Consider the following 15,168-nt stretch of genomic DNA (forward strand, 5'->3'; position numbering starts at 1 on the left):
ACGGCCCCGCCCTCCCGGCCGAGAACATCGCCATATATGGAGATCTTTCAGAAACACGCGCTTCCATTGGTCGGCGCGGCCCAGGCCACGTGGGGCGGCTGCCGGGCTGGCCCCGCCCCCTCGGCACCCCGGAACCTGCATGGGGCAGGGGGGGGGGGCGGGGGGGGGGGGGCGACCCCCGGCCCCGGCGGGACCCCCCGATCCAGGCGGGACCCCCCGGCTCGGGCACCCCCGGGCAGCGCCGGGCACCCCCCCCGGCAGCGCCTCCGGGGCGGCCGGGCCCCCGCGGGCCTGGCCGAGCCGGGCCTGGCCCCGCACCCCGAAGGTGGGACCGCGCCCCCCGCCCCGGGCAGCACGTGCACCCCACCCGGGCACCGGGACCCCCCCGCCCAGGCACCGGACACACCGCCCCTTCCCACGGCACCTGCACCCCCCGCCTGGGCACTGGGACCCCCCGCCCACCTGCACCCCCACCCACAGGTCCTTCACACCCCACCCGCGGCACCTGGGACCCCCCCAGCACCAGCACCAGCACCCTGCCCACAGCACCGGGCTGGGCATCCCTGGTGCCCCCCAACTCGCCCCCCGCTGCACCCCAGACCCTGCCCTGCACACCCCTGTGCCCACCACACCCCCACAGGGGACACCTCACATCTGGGGGTGCCCACCAGGGCTACAGGCACCCCCTGGCTCCCAAACGCCTCCCCCAGCACCCACAGGCCCGGCTGTGCTGCCCCTGCACCCCACAGACACCCCACACCCCCCGGTCAGTGCTGCCACCCCAGTGACCCCAGTGACACCCCAGTCTGAGCTCCCCCAGCCCCAAATCTGGCCCCTCCCCAGCCCACTCGGCCTGGGGGGCTCCTCACACCAAGCCCCCCCGTTCTCCGGGGGTGCCGCAGGCCCTGAGCCCCCAAACCACGGTGGGTCACAGCCATGGCTCCCCCTGTGCAGTGTCAGGTGTGGGGGGGGTCCCTGTGCAGGCCGGGTGGGCACACAGCAGGCCAGGTGGCCACGCCTCATGCCAGGTAGCCATGCACTGTGTCAGGTAGCCATGCACTGTGTCAGCTGCCCATGTACCATCTCAGCTAGCCAGGTGCTATGCCAGGTAGCCACACACTGTGTCAGAGGCCCACGCGTCCTGTCAGGTAGCCATGTAACACATCAAGTAGCCACATGTCATGTCAGGTAGCCACACACCGTGTCAGGTAGCCATGCACCATATCAGGCAGCCACACACCATGCCAGGTAGCCACAGGCTGTGCCACAGGCCAATGCACCAGCCACCCATGCCAGCTCCTGGCCCCTCGGTGCCACTCAGGCCCGTGGCAGCAGTGGCCACTGGCCTCACCATCCCTGTGTCCCACAGAATTCCCACTGCCGGCCCAGCCCCTCCCATGGGTGGCACGGGAGGTGTCGGGGCACAGCAACAGCAGCGAGTTCGGGGTGGCCCTGGGTGGGCGATGGGGGTCCCGGGGGGTCCCGGCACAGCCCGAGGGGTATCGTGTCCCCCCGTGCCGCCGGGCCGTGGTGGAATCGGGGGGGGGCACCGAGGGGTGTGGCCAGGGGGGCTGCGCAGGTGACACCGCACCCCGCGGGTCCCGGGGGACACCCCGGGGGGACCCCCCGCCCGGACCCGGCACCGGCGCAGCCCGAGGGGGCCGCCCCTCCCCGTGACTCAGGGAGGGCAGGGCCGGGCAGGGAGGGGCAGGGCCGGGAGGAGGAGGAGGAGGAGGAAGGCACCACCCCCGCCCCGCCCCACTGCCCGCTGTCCGTTCGTCCGTCCGTCCGCGCTGCCAGTGTGCACGTGGGGAGTGATGATGGGGGGGTCCCACCACCCAGCACTCCAATACCACTCCAGAACCCCCGAACCCCTGCCCTGACACCCCCGGGCTGGTGGGGCACGGCTGAGCCCCCCCATCCCTCTGCCAGCCCCCCATCGGGGGGCAGGTCAGCACCCCCAAATCCCTCCTGGGAAGGCTGTTGGATGGAAACCAGGAAGGGGTCCCACCACCACTACTCCAGTACTCCTCCTGACCCCACTGTGACCCCCACCCCAAAGCCCTGCCCTGATCCCCCCAGCTGAGCCCCCTCCACCTCCCCTCTGGGGCTGGGGGCTGGGGACCCCCCGGGCAGCCCAGCAGCCCCATATCCCTCCTGGTAAGGGTGTTAGATGGAAACCAGGGGGGGCACCCACCCTGGGGGCATCACCCACCCCAGCCCCCTGCAATGCCCTGGCCTGTCACGAGCATGTTGGGTCTCAGCACCCCCCAGTGGGGAGGGGTCCAGCTGTCCCCAGGCCGAGGGGATGCAGGGACACGCTGTGGCTGTGGGGCAGCGCCCAGGGGGCCCCCCCTGAAGGGAACCTGACTCCGCCGGGGGGCCGGGGGGGCCGTGGTGTATAAATGCTGCTCCCGGCTGCTCGGGCAGGCAGGTGCCAGCGGGCACCCACCGAGAGCCACGTTACCACCCCCAGCTGCCCACGGCCCCCCTGGAGCCCCCCGGGACCCTGACCCACTTATCCCCCACCGCCAGGGCCTGAAAGCTGAGCCGGCTCTGTTTCGGGGGTCAGTTACAGCGGCTCGGGTGTCACAGCTCAGGGGGCCACGGCACCCCCCGGCTCGGGCAGAGCCAGCCCGGCATGAAAAAGTCATGAGCAACCAAAGCTGGGGTTGTTTGTGGGAACAATAACCGGGCACGAGGCTGACACCGGAGCTGCTGGGCCGGGGAGATGGTGGCAGGAACCAGAGCGGCATCACCAGGACGTGGCCAGAGCCCGGCACGGGGGGTCCGAGCACTTTGGGGGGCCCAGGCGGTGGCACAGCCCGTCCCCGACAGGCCCAGGTGGAGTGTGGCCGAGGCCGGAGGTCTCTGTGGCTGCACCTGCCCCGTTTGGAGGGTCCCAGTTGGGCTGCGGTTCAGTGCCTGCAGGGTGGGAGTGGGGCCTGTCCCCTGCACCCCTGTCCCCCCCAGTCCCTGCACCTCCTGCCCCCATCATGGGGCCGGACCCTCATTGCTGTCATGAGTTCCAGGCGGCCTCAGCCCCGAAGGACCCCACGCCCCGGGATGGCTCCAGGGGGGGCTGGGGATGTCCGTGACCCCGATCCACAGCTGCAGAAGGGATTTGGGGCCACAGGACAGATGGAGGCCAAGGGCCCCAAAGCAGGATAAAAGGTTTACACTAATCAAAATGCCTGGCTAATTGGAAAAGGCGCTTAGGGGCTGGCCGGGAGGCGGCGCGGCTGGAGGTGACCCGCTGCTGAATCAGAGGGACCGGTAACCTTAACCCGCCGGCATCGGAACGGATACGCCGGCCCGGATCGGGTTCCCACCCAAGTTTTCCACCCGCGGCTCCGCCACAGCCGGACGGGGCCGCGGCGAGGGACGGTGGCGTGGCTGGGGGCTGCCGCGGTGCCCCCTCGCCTGGGCGTCCCCGGTGCCCACCGTGACCCGGCCGGTCTCTAACCCCACCTGAGGGTACCCAGGAGGGTCGCAGCCCCCCAGGCCCCGTCCCGCTCCGTGGGTCCGGGGCAGCGCAGCCGCCCCCGCCGCGGGCGCTCGGTCCGGCCCCGCCGCGACGCCCGGGCTCGGCAGCGCCGGGGAGCCCCCGCCGGCCCCCCGGGGGGCGCCCCGCCTCGGGGAAGATGCCAACGAATGGGATCCACCAGGTGCTGAAGATCCAGTTCGGGCTGATCAACTGCGAGAGCCGGTACCTGACGGCAGAGAGCTTCGGCTACAAGGTGAACGCCTCGGCGCTCAGCCTCAAGCGCAAGCAGATCTGGACGCTGGAGCAGGATGAAGCCGACAGCTCCATCGTCTTCCTCAAGAGCCACCTGGGCCGGTACCTGGGCGCCGACAAGGACGGGAAGGTGCGCTGCGAGGCAGAGCAGCCGGGCCGGGACGAAGGCTTCAGCATCATCACGCAGTCGGACGGGCGCTGGGCGCTGCAGTCGGCCCCGCACCGGCGCTTCTTCGGGGGGCGCGAGGACCGGCTGTCCTGCTTCGCCCCCAGCGTGACGGAGGGCGAGCTGTGGACCGTGCACCTGGCCATGCACCCCCAGGCCAACCTGCTGAGCGTGAGCCGCCGCCGCTACGCCCACCTGAGCGCCCACGAGGACGAGATCGCCACCGACAGCAACCTGCCCTGGGGGGTGGACGCGCTCATCACCCTCTGCTTCCAGGACAAGAAGTACAGCCTGCGCACGGCCGACGAGCGGTACCTGCGCTGCGATGGCACCCTGGTGCCCGAGCCCGGCGCCGGCACCGGCTACACCCTCGAGTTCAAGGCCGGCAAGTTGGCGTTCAAGGACTGCGATGGGAAGTACCTGGCGCCCACCGGACCCACCGGCACCCTCAAATCCGGCCGCAGCTCCAAGCCGGGCAAGGATGAACTCTTTGACCTGGAGGAGAGTCACCCCCAGGTGGTGTTCACGGCGGCCAATGGCAGATACGTCTCCATCCGGCAGGGTAAGGGCTGCCCACCCCCTGCATCCCCCTGCCCCCTGCTGCCCCTGCCTGCACCCCCCCGCCTGCACCCTGCACCCAGCACCCAACTCCCTCCCTGCACTCTGCTGCCCACACAGGGGTCCCCACTGCCCACCTACTTCACCCCACTGCCCCTCTCCCTGCTCCCTGCCCATCCCTGGGACCCCCATGCTCCCACAGCTCTGTGGGGGCACCCCTGGGATCCCCACCCCAGGGGGGACACCCCACAGTAACAACCCCACAGCGCTGCCCCTGCCTGGGGGGCACCCTGCAGCCAGATCCCTGGGGACATGGGATACCCCAGCTAGAGGGGGGCACAGGGGTCCTGTGCCTGCTTGGGGCAGGGGTCTGAGGTCAGTGGGGCTGGAGTGGGAGCAGCCATGGAGGTGGGAAGGGCTCAGGAGGGCGTGGGGGTGTGTGGGTGTGTGTGTACACACGTGTGTGTGTGTGTGCAGGAGCTCAGGGAGGTGTGGAGGTGTGTGGGTGTGTGTGTACACACGTGTGTGTGCACATGCAGAGCTGTGGGTGTGCACAGGTGGGTGTGCACAGATGTGTGCACGCATGTGTTTGTACATGTGTGTGCATGTGAAGGGCTCCGTGGGTGTGCACAGAGGGGTGTGAGTGTGTACACACGTGTGTGCAGGTCCCCATGTGTGCACAGGGCTCTGTGTGTGTCCCCATGTGTGCACAGGGCTCTGTGTGTGCACACACACATGTGTGCGTGTGCAGGTCTCCATGTGTGTGTGCACACGCGTGTGCAGGGCTGTGGGCACGCACAGGTGTGCTCAGGTGTGTCCATGTGCACACACACACAGGTGTGCAGGGCTCTGTGCAGCACCTCTGGGTCCACAATGTGTGTGTGCACCCCATACATGATGCCCTGTGTGCACACATACGTGTGTAGAGCCATTGGATGTGACCATAAAGCAAGTGGAGCCCTTCAAGGACCCCCCTCGCCCTAGGTGCCCCTTGGGGACGGTGCCACCCCCGTGCCAAGCAGCTTAGAGCCGGGTGACAGGGGGGACCAGCTATAAATAGGGGTTTGTGACCAGATGGACACGGCGGTGACAAGCTGATTAACCAGCCCAATTAGCACAATTGTTTGCAGGAGGATTTGGAAGGAGGTGGGGGAGGAAGAAGGTGGCTGTGGGGTTGTGGGGGTGATGGTCAGCGTGGTGACAATGGCTGGAGTGGGATGGCTGGCTGGAGTGGAATCAGTGACGTGGCTGGAGTGAGATTGGTGACAGTGACTGGACTGGGATTGGTCCTGGTGGCTGGAGAGGAACTGGTGACCACGGATGGAATGGGACTGTGGTTCATGGCTGGACTGGGACTGGTCCTGATGGCCAGAGTGGGACTGGTGCTGATGGCTGAAGTGGGATCAGTGCCAAGGGGCGGAGCAGGATCAGTGTCCATGGCTGGAGCAAGATCAGTACCTGGAACAGGATTGGTGCCGATGGCCGGAGACTGACCAGTGTCCATGACTGGAGTGGGACCAGCACCAACATCCACTCCCACCCCCAGGTGTCAATGTCTCGGCAAACCAGGACGAGGAGCTGAACCACGAGACCTTCCAGCTGCAGATCGACCGCGACACCAACAAGTGCAGCCTCCACACCAACACCGGCAGCTACTGGACCCTGGTGGCCCACGGGGGCATCCAGGCCGTGGCCACCGAAATGTGAGTGGGGCAGGGTGGGGAAGGGGGCTCGGGGGGACACGGCCCCGCCCGGCTCACGCTGTCCCTGTGTCCCCAGCGCTGCCAACACCATGTTTGACATCGAGTGGCGCGGGCGGCGCGTGGCCCTGCGCGCCAGCAACGGCCGCTACGTCTGCACCAAGAGGAACGGGCAGCTGGCGGCCGTCAGCGACGCCGTGGGTAAGTGCTGGGGGGGACTGGGGCACCCAGGGTGGGCCCCCGGGGGTGCTGAGCGCCGGGTACTGCGCAGGGGAGGACGAGGAGTTCACTCTGAAGCTGATCAACCGCCCGATGCTGGTGCTGCGGGGGGAGCACGGCTTCGTCTGTTACCACCGCGGCTCCAACCTGCTCGACTCCAACCGCTCCGTCTACGACGTCTTCCACATCAGCTTCAGCGACGGCGCCTACCAGATCCGAGGTGGGTGCGGGTTACAGGGCGGGGAGGGAGGGGGCCTGGGGGTCTGTCCAGCTCGCACTGACAGCTCCCCCCGGGGGACTCCCCGCAGGCCAGGGGGGCAAGTTCTGGTACGTGGCGAGCAGCGGGTCGGTGTGCAGCGACGGGGACCTCTCCGAGGATTTCTTCTTTGAGTTCCGGGAGCGCGGCCGCGTGGCCATCAAAGCGAAGAACGGGCGGTACCTGCGCGGGGACCCCGCGGGGACCCTCCGCGCCGACAGCGAGTCCGTGCTGCGGGCCACGCTCTGGGAGTACTGATCCCCCTTCCCGGGCAGCCCCCGCCCACAGGCACCAGCCTGTCCCCCGGCAAAGGGGGGTGGTGGCAGCAGTGGCAGCGCCCATGGCAGCCGTGCCCCCGGCCCCTCGACCCACGGCATTAAAGTCACCTGGATCACACCAGGGCAGCGCCGCGTCCTCCTTCCCCATCAGGATCCACCCCGTCCCCCTCCCGGGAGCCCCCACACCCCATGGAAAGGGCTGATCTGGGCGGGCAGTGGGATGCAGAGACCCCCAGGGGTGCCATAGGGGATGGAGGGGTTGGCAAAGCAACCCCACTGTGGGCAGGACCCGCAGGAACTGCACAGGGAGCTGGAGCACAGAGGGGTTGTGCAGCCCATGGCCCCTCTGGCAGGCTGGGGGTGGCAGTGGCAGGACCCTCCGGGAGGATGGAAAGGAACAGAGGCGGGCACGGGGTGAGCGACAGGATCGTTTTCATGGCAGACGACAGAGTTACAGACAGTGGAGCGGTGCGGGCAGGGCGGGGCCCAAACACGCCGCACCAGCACGGAAATACGGGATCATTTATAGAAACAACGGGGGAGCGGAGACCCCCTCCCCTGCCCAGCAGAAAACGGGGCTCCCCCGGGCACAGCACCCTGTTTGTCCTGATCCTGAAGGCAAGACGGCTCGGGGGGCTCAGCCCGCAGCCGGCCCGGCTCAGCACGGCCACTACACTACCACGGATCCACAAAACACGCGGCCCCGGGGGGGCTGCCCCGGCCTGGCCGGGCTGGGGGGAGGCAGGGCAGGGCTGGGCCAGCCCAGGAGCCCCCGCTCCGCCACCGAGACCCCCCTGGTGCTGCAGACAACACGACCACGAAACACGCACAGACACACCTCCCGTCCCGACCGCTGCCCGCCCTGCCCCTGCTCCGGCGGGGTGGGCTGGGATGGGGGGCTCTCCCGTGGGCACCCGCCCCGGCCGGCGGGGTTTGGGGCGTGCTGGCCGCCCCCCTGCTCACAGCAGGACCAGGCTGGGGTTCCTCAGCTGCCGGTAGATGTTCAGGAGCTTCTCGGCTGTGGCAGCGCCCTCAGCCCCCTCCTCACCCGGGGGCGGCTGGTCCCGGAGGGTCTGCGCCTCCTTCAGCAGCATCTGCAGGAGGGAGATGTAGGGGATGTAGTGGGGGGGGTATCTCTGTGTGCACCCCATGGGGCAGGGATCAGGGGGTGCTCACCTCGTGGTTGGCCTGGATCTGGCGCAGGTACTGCATGCGGAGGTCGGGGGGTCCCGAGCCCTGCGCCGCCTGCTCCAGCACCAGCGCCTGCGAGGAGGGAGGGTGCTGGGGGAGCTGGCACCACCCAGCCCCAGGGACCCCCAACCCTGGGAGTCCCAACCCCAGGAGTCCCAGCCCCAGGGACCCCCAACTCCAGGGGCCCCAACCCTGGGGACTCAAAACCTGGGAATCCCAGCCCGGGGCACATGGCCAACACTGCCCTGGGCTCCGTGGCCCCCTGAGATGTGGTGATCCCACCATCCCCAGGCCATGCTGGGCTGGGCTGTAACATGATAGTGCCACAGAATCCCCCTGCTGCACCCCCAGGTTCCATCCTGGGGGGTTTGGGTCCCTTGGGGTCCCCCTGTCCCCCAGGGCAGTGCCTGAGCATACCTGGATGCGCCGGATGACGGCGTGGTGTGTCCTGCACATGTGGGCCAGGGACGGGCTCTCCATCAGGATCTCCACGGCCTGGATGGGACCCGCTGGGCTCAGGTCATTCATGGCCACCTGGACAGGGAGAGCAGTGTCACTGGCAGCTGGGGGGCTCAGAACCCCTCCCCATGGGTACCAGGCTCCCCAGGAGGCTCCCTTCACCCCCAAACCCTCCTGCTGGGCACAGACCCCAGCCCACCCTTCCCAGGGCCAGCTGCCCCCAGCCCAGCGCCCACAGAATCCCCGGTGAGCCCTCCCAGGACTGAGCCTGGCAGGCTCAGCCCCAGCAGAATTAACACAGTCATTAATCACCCTGGGGACATCCGAGCTCTTGGGGGAATCCACCCGTGCCAGGTACCTGAGGGCCCCTTGGCAGGGTCAGCCAGCAGAGCTGGGCAGAAATCCCTGTTTTCCTGTGCCTTTAGAGGGGAATTTTACATGAAATGGGGACGAGCTGCAGGAGATCAGATTTACACCCCAAATCCAGCTGTGTTTTCCCCTTGTTCTCCAGAGCCAGCAGGGAAAGGCCATTTCTTCCCACAGCCCAGCCTCATGCCAGGCTGGGGCACGGTGAGTGTCTGAGGCATCCACAAGGATGCGGCAGCAGCACCCACTGTCCTACCTGGCAGGGAAATGGGAACACTGAGAGGGGCAACACCCACATGGAGCAGGAGGGAAGTGACCACAGCCTTTGGGAAGCCCAGGGTTGGGAGAAGCGACCGGGAATGCTGCCCTTCCAGCCCAGCAGATGGGGGTCAGGACAGCGTGGCCGTGCATCACCCCCCCTTCCTGGCACCGGGAAGGAGAGGGCTTTGTGGGACAGGGAGCTTCTCTGAAGGCTGACCCATTCCTTGGCTCAGGGCTAACCCATTCCTTGGCTCAGGGCTAACCCATTCCTTGCCTCTCGGACGAGCAGCTGGACGTGGCTGCCGTCGGGTGCTGTGCCACACACCGATGCCACCTCCGTGCTGCTCAGTGCCTCGGCCCCGGGGTTCTCTGCCAGCAGCCAGCGCAGCGTGGCACAGCTCAGGGGCACATCTGAGGACCAAAGGACAGGGCAGAGATGTGACACCGCTGACAGGGTGTGCCCGGGGCAGCCCCTGAGCGGCCAAGGGTGACACAGGGGCCGGTCCCCTCCCTGCTGGGACACGCTGAGCTCGGTCACAGCACTGTCACTGCACCCGTCTGTGACGGCCCATGAGCTGTGCTGGGGACAGGGGGATCACACCGCCCTCCTGGCCCAAGGGAGGGGCTGTGACAGTGTCACCCTGCCCAAAGACACCTCCCTGGTGCTCCCGGGATGATCCTGCCCAGGGACCCACCTGTTCCCGAGGTTTTCAGGGCGCTTTTCAGCAGCTCCGAGGACACACGGATAGACGCTGCCGAGGGGGGCAACTTCCCCTCTCCCGGGGTTTTCCCCTCCTCGGGCTCAGTCTGTTCCTGGGACACTTTGAGGAAGGTCTCCACAGGGTCTGGGGGGGCAGGGGGTGCGTCTGGCCCGGGGGGGCTGCTCCCGAAACGGAGGCACTGGAGCATGTCAATGGTGCATTGGCTGAGGGGCAGGCAGATCCCCTCCCTGTCCGGGGACAGCAGGGGCGAGTCGTCGGGCAGGAAGTCATCCAGGTCCTCGGAGGAGTCGGAGCCGCTGCCCAAAATATCCCGTAAACTGTAGTAGAGGGCACAGGAGATGGTCAGAGGCAGGTCCAGCTTGGTGTCCGCAGCGGGGCCGAGGGGCAGCGTCAGCTCCCGCTTGTTCCCGGGGAGCAGCTGGTCAATGGGGAACGTGAAGGTGGTGGCCGAATCCATGGACTCCTCCTCTAAGGCACAGGGGCTGGCCAGGAGCTGGACACAGAGGGTCCAGCCCTCCTCCAGGCTGTACTCGCTGCAGTTTTCCAGCAAGCAGGAGATGGTGACGGTGTCCTGGAGCAGGAGGCAGCTCCAGTTGGCAGTGACGGTGCAGGCGATGGGCTTGGGGCCCTCGTGGCTGGAGAGCAGCGCCGCGCTCACGTTCATCACCTGGTTCAGGCTGGCCAGGGCTCGGTTCCTCTGGTCCACGGCCTTCTTCAGGAAGGACACTCTGCAAGCACAACGTGACAGGGATGGAACAGTGGGAGGGATGCCGGGACAGCGCCGGGAGCGCGGTGCCAAAGGCTCTGTGCTGCCATTGCCGAGCTGAGCAGCCACTGGCATGATCCCAGTGCCCAGAGCCACCACAGGAACCTCCCAGCTCCTTCCCCACGGCAGCCCCAGATCCATTTCCCCACTGCTGATCCTGTGGAGCAGCTCTGGACAGACAGATCCTGGGAATCCCCCCGTGGAGGGAGGGGGGGCCTCACCCACACCCTCTTCCCGTGCACAAACAGCCATGGAGACGGAGGCACGTGCCTGCCCTGCCTGTTAGTGCCAGCTTGGCATGCGTGACAGGCGCCTGGCACCCTGCCTGTGCCACCTTCTGCTGCCATGGCTGCTGCTGCCAGCCCGCCCACAGTGCTGGGGATGGCTGTGCCATGGAGAGGGGGCTGCCCTCAAACACTGGTTTTATGTTACTGAGGTTGGGGGAAGCTTCCCAGCCAGGGAAGGTAAAATGTCTCTCACTGAGAGAGTTGGGGTCATTGAACCTGGAGAAGAGAAGGCTCCAGGGAGACCTTAGAGCCCCTTCCAGTGCCTAAAGCGGCTCCAAGAGATCTGGAGCCACAGAAGCTGTGGTTGCCCCTGGATCCCTGGAAGTGTTCAAGGCCAGGCTGGACAGGGCTTGGAGCAAACTGGGATAGCAGAAGGTGTCCCTGCCCATGGCAGGGGGTGGAATGAGATGAGCTTTAAGGTCTCTTCCAACCCAAACCATTCAAAAATTCTATAATTAATTACTGACAGAGACCTGCACAGCCCCCAGCTCGGTGCCCCTGCACCCCTGTACCTCTCCGAGGTGTTCCCTATCCCAGACAGCAGCTCCTTGATCCTCCGGCCGATCTCAGCAGGTGTCAGCTCCACGTCCGGCTCCTCGGGGCTGCACAACCCACAGGACACGAGGCTGCCCTTGGCCGACAGAGCCAACAGCTCCGACTCACCTGGGGCACAGACAGGGCTGGTCAGGGCTGGGGGGCCAGGAGGGGAGCAGGAGCTTCCCGGAGGGCTGAGGGGGGGACACAAGGGGGACAGGGAGCAGGATGGCACTGCCTGCCTCAAGGCAGCGGGGTATGATGGAGACAGGACACTGACCACAGCACACCCAGCTCACACACAGCCCCCCAAGAAGGGACACCTGCCCTGTCCCCACCACCCCCCAGCCAAGGCCAGCAGCACCCAGGGAGGGTCACAGCTGCCACACAACGTCCCTGCTGGTGGCACAGGCAGCTCCGTGGGCAATGAATCTGGACAGCAGCCCAACCCTGTACAGAGCCACGGGGAGGGTATAGGTGGGATCCCACTGCCCCAGTACCTTCTGAGGCCCGAGAGGACAAGGAAAGAGCCACGACACTGCAGATACTCAAGCTGGCCGGGGACAGGACGGGGGGCAGGACGCCGGTGCTGCTCTCGGTGTCCTCGGGGTCCGAGGCGTCCCCTGTGCGGTCCAGGTCGACGGCGGAGATGTCGGAGTGGGTGCTGTAGTACATGCGGCTGCCGCTGCCGCAGGCCGCGCACAGGATGGGCCCGCGCAGGGAGTACTCCCTGAGCTCCGGCACCGTCGCCTCCTCCCGCTGATCCGCCTTCACCGCCACCATCTTGCCGTAGTGGCCCACGGCCACCACGCAGTCACACCCGGGCTCGCCCGGCGGCGGCGGCTCGTCCTCCTCGGCGTCGTCGGCCGCGCGCCGCTCCGTGCGCAGGGCCCCGATGAACACGATGGGCTCCTCCAGGTGGTGCAGGATCTTCACCGGCGGGTCCGGCGTGGACACGTCCCGGCAGCCGCTGTCGGTGGCAGCGGGCGAGGAGCTGAGGGCTTTGAGGGGCACGGAGCAGAGCTGCCCGTCCGGGAACCCGCACAGGATCATGGGCGACTCCAGCATGGCCGCATCGATGCCGAAGAGGAGGCTGAAGAGGGGCTCCTCCAGCACGAAGCCCCCCGAGCACCAGAGCCCCTCGGCGCCGGGCGCGGCCGCGCAGCACAGCACGGGCAGAAAGCAGGAGGGGGGCGTGTCCTCCCCGTCCCCCGGCGGGGAGCCGGGACAGAATTCCACCTGGCTGACCTGCCGGTACGGGGGCCCGTCCTGCTCCGGGCGCGGCAGCTCGTGCAGCCGCATCCACCACTTGCCCTCGGCCTGGGACAGCGTGATGACGAAGGTGCTGAGCAGGGTGAACATGCTCAGGCTGGTGTCGGGGAAGATGCAGGAATCCGCATCCACCGGGAACACGCCGGAAGGGCCGTTGCTTTCTTGGCCGTCGCCATCCGTCTGCTCCATTAACCTTCGGGAAAACAGGGAAGAGCTCTGAGCCAAGTCGTGGGGAGAGGCCAGCGTGTCCCTTGGCCGCCTCCTCGCCTGGCCCTGGGAAAGGAGCTCCTGCAGCAGAGCTTTTAGCACCAGGGAGAGACAGGAATTCTGTGGGAATGATCATGACACCAGAGCCCCCAGCCTTCAACAGGCCTGGGATGTCCTGGCTGTGCAGCTCTGCTGCCCTTGGCTGGGCACTTGGGGCTTTCCTGGTGGGATCCAGTGTTTGCCAGAGGTTGCTCATGTGTGAGGCAGCTGGGATGACCCCGGGCAGCTGGAGATCGGGATGGGGACGGGGATGGGAGCTGGAGTGCTCTGGCATAGAGGGTTTGCACCCCCGGAGTCAGGGGCACGATCTGGAGAGAGCTGGAGAAGGCTGGAGCCTCACACAGAGAGAGAAGCCTCACTCCGTGGTGGGAAGAGGCAGCACCCAGGAGCCCAGGGATGAGGACATGGTGCTGATTCCAAAGGTGACAGACACCTCACCTGCTCTGCTGCTCCAGGGACACGCAGTAGATCCCGCTGTGGGCGCACAGGATGTAGAGCTGTCTGGGCTGGGGCAGCAGCTCCACGTGCCACACCTGGTCAGGGCAGCGGAACACGGCCTGGGGAGGGGGCACAGAACAAAATGTCACCTCCCACGGCACCTCCCACGGCACCTGAAGGGGTGGCAGCTCCCTGCAGGGGAGGATCCAAAGCAATTCCCAGGAATAAAGGGATCCCTGGGCAGCCCCCAGCTGGGTTTTCCTGGGGTCGGGAGGGGGGCTGTGGCAGCCTGTCATTCCTGCTCCCCAGGGGGAAGGAAAGCAGGGATCAGGGAGCTGGTACTGCTCCACTTTGCAGAGCGGGAGCGCAGTGTGGGAGGCAGAGCCCGCTCCTACAGCGGTGCAGCTCTTAGAAATGATAATCAGAGCCAATTAACAAAGGCAGTGGCGTGTCAGTCACTAGTGACAGCAGGGACAACAGCCAGGCCTGGGGGAGAGGGAACAGGAGCCCCTGAGCTGGGGGGAATGAGCCTGGGGGGTCTGATCCAACGTCTGTCCCATGGGATTGGGAGAGGGGACAGCTGGCAGCACCCCCAGAGCTCCACGGGGAGGGGCAGGGGGAGCTGGTGGGGTTGGATTGCTGGGGGATCCCGAGGGACTCAGCCATGAGTGATGTTCCTATGGGATGGGGGTCCCAGTGTGAAGCCCCCCCGCCCCCCAGCCCCTCACCTTGAGCACTTTGCCCTCCTGGTCGTACACGTAGACGAACTCGGAGCCATTGGAGAGGTAGATCTCGTTCTCGTGGCACAGCACCCGGGGCTTGCCCGCCGCCAGCCCCCCCACCGGGCAGCAGAACCCGGCCAGGTAATCCACCCTGTGCCCCACCTGAGCCATGGTGCCGGCCTGGGGGGCACACCGAGTGGCGGGGGGTGTCAGGGGGAGAGGATGGGGCCCCTCTGCCAGCTGAGCCCGGACCCCCAGAGCCGGGGGTGACGGGGCCCTGTGGACCCCACACTCCTGCTGCAGCCCCCCAGCCCCGGCAGAGCCCCCCATCCTCCCCAGCACAAGTCTAGACCCCCAGCCCCGCACCCCCCCGAGCCCCACAGCCCCTCATACCGCAGGCCCAGACACCCAGACCCCCCAGGCCCACAGTCACCCCCCGGTTGAGCCCCCCACACCTCCCCATTCCCACCCCCACAGAGCCCTCTCCCCAAGCATCACCCTCAGCCTCCCACTCCCCATCCCAGCACCCCCAGGCCCACCCCTACAGCCCCCAGGGCCGCCCCCACCCCAGTCCTTGTCCCCCAGCCCCCGTCCCTCAGCCCCCCCCCCCCACCCCCGACTGAGACCCCCAGACGCCCCCAAGCGCAGCCCTAAAAACAGCCCCCCCACCCCCGCTGGCCCATATCCCCCCACCCCAATCATCGCCCCCCCTCCCCTCCCGGAGGGGCCGCGGTACCGGGCGGGGGGCGCAGGCGGCTCCGCTTTACGGCTGCGCGGCGGCCGCCGCAATGGGCGGGGGGGGGGTTTGCGACGGGCCGTAAAGCGGGGATGGGCGGGGAGGGGGGGCGGCACCCGGGGGCTCGTGTGCCCCCCCCAAAAAAACCGGGGGGTGATCCCTCGCACCATGGGGGACCCCCCACCAGCCCCGGGGGCGCGGGCAGAGAGGAGCGAAGCGGTGCTGGCGGCA

General features: G+C 67.5%; 2 protein-coding genes across 3 annotated transcripts; one reads left to right on the forward strand and one right to left on the reverse strand.

The window, feature by feature from the left end:
* The first annotated feature begins 2,085 nt into the window (after positions 1–2,085).
* FSCN2 (fascin actin-bundling protein 2, retinal) lies at positions 2,086–7,034 on the forward strand. Its single transcript, XM_027654632.1, has 5 exons — positions 2,086–4,467; positions 6,010–6,166; positions 6,243–6,364; positions 6,435–6,602; positions 6,691–7,034. Exons 1-5 carry the CDS (start codon positions 3,645–3,647, stop codon positions 6,894–6,896), a joined length of 1,476 nt encoding a protein of 491 aa, XP_027510433.1. The 5' UTR covers positions 2,086–3,644; the 3' UTR covers positions 6,897–7,034.
* A 297-nt stretch (positions 7,035–7,331) lies between these two features.
* Positions 7,332–14,985, reverse strand: FAAP100 (FA core complex associated protein 100). Of its 2 annotated transcripts, XM_027654640.1 has the most exons (10): positions 14,938–14,985; positions 14,208–14,381; positions 13,480–13,598; positions 12,003–12,967; positions 11,481–11,631; positions 9,889–10,643; positions 9,468–9,604; positions 8,525–8,641; positions 8,093–8,179; positions 7,332–8,010 (listed from the first exon to the last, which is right to left on the reverse strand). In XM_027654640.1, exons 2-10 carry the CDS (start codon positions 14,370–14,372, stop codon positions 7,876–7,878), a joined length of 2,631 nt encoding a protein of 876 aa, XP_027510441.1. In that variant the 5' UTR covers positions 14,373–14,381; positions 14,938–14,985; the 3' UTR covers positions 7,332–7,875. The 2 variants fall into 2 exon arrangements, with proteins under 2 accessions (XP_027510441.1, XP_027510440.1); XM_027654639.1 differs by lacking the exon at positions 14,938–14,985 and having other exon boundaries at positions 14,208–14,525.
* Positions 14,986–15,168: the final 183 nt, after the last annotated feature.

Source organism: Corapipo altera, unplaced genomic scaffold (assembly GCF_003945725.1).
Source record: "Corapipo altera isolate COAL_440 unplaced genomic scaffold, ASM394572v1 343, whole genome shotgun sequence".
NCBI classification, from domain to species: Eukaryota; Metazoa; Chordata; class Aves; order Passeriformes; family Pipridae; genus Corapipo; species Corapipo altera.

What these genes read in the sequence shown, in the direction of transcription:
- FSCN2 (XM_027654632.1), top strand. Translation starts at nt 3,645, where the DNA reads ATGCCAACGAATGGGATCCACCAGGTGCTGAAGATCCAGTTCGGGCTG. An exon ending in GGCCGTCAGCGACGCCGTGG is followed by an intron (nt 6,365 to 6,434) that starts GTAAGTGCTGGG and finishes GGTACTGCGCAG; the next exon opens with GGGAGGACGAGGAGTTCACT. An exon ending in CGGCGCCTACCAGATCCGAG is followed by an intron (nt 6,603 to 6,690) that starts GTGGGTGCGGGT and finishes GACTCCCCGCAG; the next exon opens with GCCAGGGGGGCAAGTTCTGG.
- FAAP100 (XM_027654640.1), bottom strand. Translation starts at nt 14,372, where the DNA reads ATGGCTCAGGTGGGGCACAGGGTGGATTACCTGGCCGGGTTCTGCTGC. An exon ending in CCGTCATCCGGCGCATCCAG is followed by an intron (nt 8,180 to 8,524) that starts GTATGCTCAGGC and finishes CCCTCCTCGCAG; the next exon opens with GCGCTGGTGCTGGAGCAGGC. An exon ending in AGATCCAGGCCAACCACGAG is followed by an intron (nt 8,011 to 8,092) that starts GTGAGCACCCCC and finishes TCCCTCCTGCAG; the next exon opens with ATGCTGCTGAAGGAGGCGCA.